The 8,017-nt window shown below is 37.3% G+C and overlaps 1 protein-coding gene and 1 long non-coding RNA gene across 8 annotated transcripts in view; one reads left to right on the top strand and one right to left on the bottom strand.

Moving 5' to 3' along the window:
* UVRAG (UV radiation resistance associated) overlaps positions 1-8,017 on the bottom strand; it is a 316,243-nt gene that overhangs the window by 25,611 nt on the left and 282,615 nt on the right. For all 6 annotated transcript variants that reach the window (XM_082342238.1, XM_082342240.1, XM_082342239.1 and 3 more), the window contains one exon: positions 334-425. In XM_082342238.1, coding sequence (XP_082198364.1) covers positions 334-425 — 92 coding nt within the window. The remainder of the gene's footprint in view (positions 1-333; positions 426-8,017) is intronic.
* The window catches only part of LOC309605916, an 89,433-nt gene that overhangs the window by 12,983 nt on the left and 68,433 nt on the right, over positions 1-8,017 (top strand). The gene's annotated exons all lie outside the window — the stretch shown is intronic.

The raw sequence follows: 8,017 nt of genomic DNA, 5'->3' as shown, positions 1-8,017 counted from the left end.
GTCCTGGGGGCTCCATGTCCCCCTTTTACGAATCACATGGCTATCCTCCAGACTCTGCTTCAGCCAAGCACTCAAGGACTCCTTGTCCCACCAACCTTCCCATGTCCAAACAATACCCCTTTGAACCCGCCCCCCTTTGTGGGTGTTTCGCCCTCTTAGCCAGACTGGAGCTTAGACCTACACAAGTATGATGGCTGCCTTTCCTTTTCTTCAGATATCTTATTACAGAAGAAAACCCAGAAGGCAGGTGTGGAGCGATGTGGAAGTCAGGCAAGTTTCTCAGGATTATTATCCACATTGCAGTTTCTGGGTATGAGAGATATAGGTACTCACCACCTGACCATTAGTCCGTGCTCCATGAAGTTTTTCAGGTTAGGGAGGGTTTGCCTCAAGTCTGGAGTCCCTAGTCCATGTTGATATCTTAGCTGCAAAGGTGGAAAAACAGAATTAAAAGAAATTTTGGCAGATACTAGGCAATGCTTCCCAAACATGATTCACTAAACAAGTGTCCCCCCGACCCCACGCCGTTTTAAACGCTGAAAGAGGAAATGTGAGTATATGATCCCAACATCATCAACCTCACTTTTTGGATGGTGTTTAAAGGTAGCTCCTCATTTCCTGCTCCCTTGCCCTCTAACGCTGGAGAAGACTAAGAACCACCAACTGTGGGATCAGGATATTTCCAAGACCCCTGTAGAGTTTGCTAACATCAACTCCAGGGACATATACCATAAAACCAGTATTTCATTTTAGGTACTGAAGGTTGGTATTACACACTCTGAGCACATCCAGTCTTTTTTTACACTGACCCTTTTCCCTTTGTAGAATCAAGAATAAGGGTCATGTTGCATCTCTGATCCCCAAGTGTCTGACACAGTGCTAGTGCTCAGTCAACGCTTATTAAACAAATAAACAGCAAGTCACTTTTGACAGAGGCTGTGCTTTATGTTATTTCTCTTGTGCCTCTAACTTTCCTCTTTCTCTAGGACCAGAGTACAGAGCTATAGAGCTAGTATGAGGAAACTATGGCCTGTGGGCAAGATCTGCTCTTAGCTTTACTTATTTCTGCTAGAGGCTGATTTTCTAAAATTATGTGTCCTTCTATGTGCCTTGGGTAACCTACTAAATGGTTTTCATCTGTCTGTTCCCGTCTCCTCTCACTTTGTCTCTGAAGACCATTTGCTTCCTTCACTAAACATAATAGAGACCTGAGGTTAAGTATATGTGCATATTCATACACACGCTCACACACACAGCATCAAATACAGAGTAAGTATACAACACAGTCCTGTAGAAATGTATTTTTCAAATGACATAATATATATGAAGAAAGGACTCTGTAAACTGCATACTGATGTACAGATATGAAGGGTCATCTGTATTGAAGTTTTACTTTTCTAGCACCTAATTTAAAAGTGGTTAAGTTAAACTTTTAAATATTTTCCTCTTTTAAAAAATTAAACCACTATCAACAAAAAATCAAAGTAAGTTTTCTTTTGTTTGTAGCTAGTACTCAATTGACTTTTCACTTAAGTGTGAGTGAGTGACATTTAACAGAGAAAGAGTTCACTCTCACTACACTGAACTTTAAAAAGAAACCCCCAAACCTAATCAGGTCTCTTGAATGGTCTGAATACACACATAAAATAAGGAGGTAGAAACACAGAATGTTAAAGCTAAAAGGTATTTTGAATATTATTTAAGCTAATCCTTTTCTTGTGCAGATGGTAAAACTGAAGCCCAGAAAAAGAGCAAGGAAATTTTCCAAAGCCACATGTTTCAATGGCAAAGATATTATTAGTCAGAGTCTCCTTTTCACAACCGTGCCACTACACCAGCTACCCCAAAGTCTAAGAGGAAAATTGGTTAAAAAAACCCAAAAAACAAAATCTTGAGAAGACAAAGGGAAAATATTCTTTTCCTTTTCCAAAGCTAGCTTGGTGACCTAAATCACCTCCTGAGATTTGCTGACCTTGAATTATAAGATCTCCTCCATATTAAATGACATCATTTCTTATATTAATATAAAAGCATTTTTCCATACATTGATAAAAGTAAAATGGCTGACATCCCAATATGACATTCCTGAATTCATTGTTTCAATAAAAAAGTGAAATTGTTTACACATGGCATGGAAATTTCACCTGTGATTCATACTGAAAAATATTAAATATCAAAAAAAATAAAACCACCCCATACTAAAATAACACTAAGCTATGTGTCCCTGAGCCAGTACGTAGTCAATTGCCTGCCCCAGGCTCCACAATGGAAGGTGGGTGTTGAATTCTTTTCAGAGACCACAGTGAAAATTTCTCTCCAAGTCTGATTTCAACTAAGAAAGGAAAATGTGGGAATTTCAAGCCTCCACCCAAGTCTTAACTCTTCATTTGTTGTATAGAATTATTATCTTTATCATAGAATCTTGGGATATCTAGCTTAAAGAGATCATGGAGATTATCTTTTCCAACCTCCATCCTTTCATAAATGAAGAAACTAAGACTCAGTAAGACAAGTGTCCTGCCCAAGGTCTCAAAGCTGATAAGGGACAAAGCCAAGGCTAGAACCTCTCAATAACAACTCTGAATTCTTCTATCATGTCGCCCTCTTAGCTTTCAACATACAGAACTAAAATAGACATTCATACATAATAAGAATATATTAAAATTTTAAAATAAAGTACATGTACTGTTTTAAGTCTAACCTACTGAAAGGCTTACAATGAAAAAGCAGTTCTTTGCTCTTCAGTAGCGACCACTTTTAGTTGTTTCTTCTTTACCTTAATATTTCTAAATAACACACTTATATTAATATTTCTTATTATTTCCCCCTCATTTAGACATCATCTACTATGTTCGTGCTATGTAAAATGAGAATTTAGCTCTTTTCTTAGCACATTTTATCTCCTTATCCCCATATATTACCTACTGACTTCTTATTAAATATGAGGATTTAACTCTCCACTCTCCCAAATATACTTCTCCTCATCCTCTCAAGATATTCAATTATTTTTGAATATAACATTTTTTGTTAAATCAATATTTAGTGTTTACCTTATACCTACAAAAATACTGTTTACTGCTAAGCCATATAGTATACTATTCCTTTTTTGACCTTTTGTTTTTCCTGAAGTGATAATTGCCATTTTCCCCACTTGTTGAGTACCTATCTTGTGGATAGTACTACTTGTTGAGTATCCACGTACCTATCACTAGATTTTCCCCCAATTAGGACAAAACTTTAAATCCTTCCCAATCTGATTAAAGACACCATATAATCTATCAAGCCCATTTCCCCCCTTGGAGATTGTTTCCTGAAGCACCCTTCTCTCCGCTCCAATCTGAACAGGCTGTTCTCTAGGCTGGTTCCATTGTTACCTTCCTAGAACTTCCTTTCACCATAATTCTGGAAATTTTGTTTACAGTCATCCCCCTGTATCCCCAGGGGATCAGCTCCAGGAGCCTCTGCAGACACCAAACTCTGTGGATGTTTAAGTCCTGCATATAAAATGGTGTTGAATGTACAATGAACATAGTCAACCCTCCACATCCAGGGTTTTGCATCGGTGGATACAGAGGGCCAACTGTACTTCTGTGCTGAGGCTCTTGTTTCCTAGATCTCATCACTTCTTTCTTGATTTACTGCCTCATTTTGGTGAAGCATATTCTATAACAGCTTTCTGGGAAAAGGCCACATGAGAGGTATCTTTTTTAACACCTTGAATATTTAAAAATACCTTTATTCCATTCTCACACTTGAGTGATAGTTTGCTTGCATATAAAATTCAAGACTGAAATGATCTTTCCTTTGGAATTTCTGAAGTATTGTTTCACTGTCATTTAACTTTGCATGTGGCAACTGAGAAACCAGATAACATTCTGATTCCTGATCCTTTGTGTGTGAGCTGATTCCTCTCTCTGGAAGCTTTTAGGATTTTATTCTTTAACCTCAGTATTCAGAAATTTCACAGTGATAAGCTTTTGTTTGGGTCTTTTTTTCTTCACTGTTTTGATCTCACTTTAGTGAGTCCTTTGTTCTTGTTTTGTTTTGTTTGTTTATTTCCTTCCAGTTTTATTGAGATATAACTGACATACGGCTCTGTATAAGTTAAAGGTGTACTGCATAATGATTTGACTTTACATACATCATGAAATGATTACCACAATAAGTTTAGAGAACATCCATCATGTCAATATAGACACAAAATTAAAGAAAAATAAATTTTCTTCCTTGTGATGGGAACTCTTAAAATTTACTCTCTTAACTTTCATATATAACATACAACAGTGTTAATTATATTAATCATGGTATACATTACATCCCTAGTGCTTACTTATCTTATAACTGGAAGTTTGTACCTTTTGACTACCTTCACCCAATTCCCACCCTCCCATCTCACCCCTACCTCTAGTAACCAGAAATCTGATCTCTCTTTCTATGAGTTCGTTTTTGAAGTATAACTGACCTACAACACTATATTAGTTCCTGGTGCGAAACACAGTGATTCGATTATTTCTATACATTACAAAATGATCACCACAATAAGTCTAGTTACCATCTGTCACCAGACAAAGATATTACATTATCATTGACTGTATTCCCCACACTGTACATCTCATCCTTGTGGCTCATCTGTTTTGTAACTGAAAGTTTGTATCTCTTAATTACCCTCACCTGTTTCACTCCTTCCCCCACCTACTGGCCTTCTTTTGGCAACCACCTGTTTGTTCTTTGTAGCTCTGACTCTATTTCTGTTTTGTTATGTTTGTTCATTTGTTTTGTTTTTTAGATTCCACATATAAGTGAAATCATATAGTATTTGTCTTTCGCTGTCTGACTTATTTCACTTAGCATAATACCCTCTAGGTCTATCCATGTTATTGCAAATGGCAAGATTTTGTTCTCTTTTATGGCTGAGTAATATTCCAGTGTATGTGTGTGTGCACGTGCACACGTGTGTATACCCCACATCGTCTTTATCCATTCATCTATTGATGGGCACTTAGGTTGCTTCCATATCTTGGCTATTGTGAATAATGCAGCAATGAACATAGGGGTGCATACCTCTTTACAAATTAGTGTTTTTGTTTTCTTTGGAAAAATACCAGACTTGGAATTGCTGGATTGTGTGGTAGTTCTATTTTTCATTTTTTGAAGAGCCTCCATACTGTTTTCCATAGTGGTTGCACCAACAGTGCACAAGGGTTCCCTTTCTCCGCATCCTTGTAAACACTTGTTATTTCTTGTCTTTTTCATAATAGCCATTCTGACAGGTGTGAGATGATATCTCATTGTGGTTTGGATTTGCATTTCCCTGGTGGTTAGTGATGTTGAGCATCTTTTCATGTGTCTATGGGCCATCTCTGTGTCTTCTTTGGGAAAATGTTTATTCAGGTCCTCTGTCCATTTTTTAATCTGGTTGGTTGTTTTTTTGATGTTGAGTTGTCTGAATTCTTTGTGTATTTTGGATACTAACTCCTTATCAGATATATCACTTGCAAATATCTTCTCCCATTCAGTAGGCGGCCTTTTCATTTTGTTGATAGTTCCCTTTGTTGTGCAAAATATTTTTAGTCTGATGTAGTCCCATTTGTTTATTTTGCTTTTGTTTACCTTGCTAGTGAGTCCTTTCAGTAGAAAACTCTTATCCTCTAATTCCGATTATTTTCTATTATCATTATTATTGTTATTATTATTTTTTTGTCTCCTCCTTCTCCATTTTCTGTTACTTTTGGGTTTCTTTCTTTCTTTTTCTGTTTGTTTCAGACTTTAAAAAAAAATACAGGCTTTCTTTAATGTCCAGTAATCTTTGGTTGTCAATTCTTCTTTATGAATGAGACTTAAAAAAGCTGATCAGATAGTCTGTGTATTGGCAGTGCTTGCTGACTGGGGACTTCACTGTAGAATGAGTGGGTGAGCCCTTTCTGTGGGGGACATGCCAGTCCAGCAACTCTCATTGCTCGGACTGTTTTTTTCCAGAGAGCATCCTCCAACCTTTTGCCTAGGGGTATAATCTGGATTCCATTTTGGGAGTTAAGCAGGAAAAAACGGTTGGGGAATTCAGTGTTGGTATGTAGGACTTTCACTGAATCCCCTTGTTTTTAGTAAGGCGTCTTACTTCTTGCCCCAGTATACCAGGCAGTTCAGAGTCCAAAGCTTCTTGGGTTTGATTTTCTTCAGAAAGTAAACCTCCAGTCTCCCACTGGGGTGTGTGCTCGGGTAGTTGCTTGGCTATGCAGAGTGGCAAGTGAACTGGGAGTCTTACTTCTCTTTCTATAGACTTTCAACTAATCCTTCTGTTCTTAGACTTATTCCTTACCCTACACTCTATGAGGTACCTGATAACTCCAAATCCTAAGATCTTCTGGAGTTCTATGGCTTGAACTACATTGTTTCTTGAAGGCTTTAGGTTTTAGTTTTTTCCATTCTGCCAACTCAGTTTATCACGCATTTATTTGCTTGTGATTTTCTAAAATGTTGTCAACTCTATTACCTGCTCTTGGCTCTTCTGTTCTTTTCATCCTTGCGTGTTTACAATTTTAAACTATTTTATCTTTATTAGTAGCATTTCACTAGGGAGCTGACATAAATGAGAATATTCAATTTGCTTATCATGAAGTCCCCTATATATATACATATATATATAAAATAGCTGTCCAGTATTGGCTAACAATGGTTTATGCAGAGCTCACCACTCTGGCAGATAGCTCTCTTTCCTGTCTCCCAGTCTCCCTCTAGGCATCCTACATCTGGTAATATTCTTTTATTTCAAATTTTATTTTATTTATTTTTTTATACAGCAGGTTCTTATTAGTCATCCGTTTTATACACATCAGTGTATATATGTCAATCCCAATCTCCCAATTCAGCACACCACCACCCCCACCCACCACCGCTTTACCCCCTTGGTGTCCATACGTTTGTTCTCTACATCTGTGTCTCAATTTCTGCCCTGCAAACCGGTTCATCTATACCATTTTTCTAGGTTCCACATATATGTGTTAATATACGATATTTGTTTTTCTCTCTCTGACTTACTTCACCCTGTATGACAGTCTCTAGATTCATCCACGTCTCTGCAAATGACCCAATTTCGTTCCTATTCATGGCTGAGTAATATTCCATTGTATATATGTACCACAACTTCTTTATCCATTCGTCTGTCGATGGGCATTTAGGTTGCTTCCATGACCTGGCTATTGTAAATAGTGCTGCAATGAACATTGGGGTGCATGTGTCTTTTTGAATTATCGTTTTCTCTGGGTATATGCCCAGTAGTGGGATTGCTAGGTCATATGGTAGTTCCATTTTTAGTTTTTTGAGGAACCTCCATACTGTTCTCCATAGTGGCTGTTTCAATTTACATTCCCACCAACAGTACAAGAAGGTTCCCTTTTCTCCACACCCTCTCCAGCATTTGTTGTTTGTAGGTTTTCTGATGATGCCCATTCTAACTGGTGTGAGGTGATACCTCATTGTAGTTTTGATTTGCATTTCTCTAATAATTAGTGATGTTGAGCAGCTTTTCATGTGCTTCTTGGCCATCTGTATGTCTTCTTTGGAGAAATGTCTGTTTAGGTCTTCTGCCAATTTTTGGATCAGGTTGTTTGTTTTTTTTAACTATTGAGCTGCATGAGCCGTTTATATATTTTGGAGATTAATCCTTTGTCCGTTGATTTGTTTGCAAATATTTTCTCCCATTCTGAGGGTTGTCTTTTCATCTTATTTGTAGTTTGCTTTGCAAAAGCTTTTAAGTTTCATTAGGTCCCATTTGTTTATTTTTGTTTTTATTTCCATTGCTCTAGGAGGTGGATCAAAAAAGATCTTGCTGGGATTTATGTCAAAGAGTGTTCTTCCTATGTTTTCCTCTAAGAGTTTTATAGTGTCCGGTCTTACATTTAGGTCTCTAATCCATTTTGAGTTTATTATTTTTGTGTGTGGTGTTAGGGAGTTAGGGAGTGTTCTAATTTCATTCTTTTTTTTTTTTTTTTAAAGAGCACAACTGGAAGCAACCTTTATT

The sequence above is a fragment of the Balaenoptera borealis genome (genome assembly GCF_965194805.1).
Source record: "Balaenoptera borealis genome assembly, chromosome: 11".
NCBI classification, from domain to species: domain Eukaryota; kingdom Metazoa; phylum Chordata; class Mammalia; order Artiodactyla; family Balaenopteridae; genus Balaenoptera; species Balaenoptera borealis.
The sequence above is the reverse complement of the archived record's forward strand: the minus strand, read 5'-3'. Positions and strand labels throughout refer to the sequence as shown.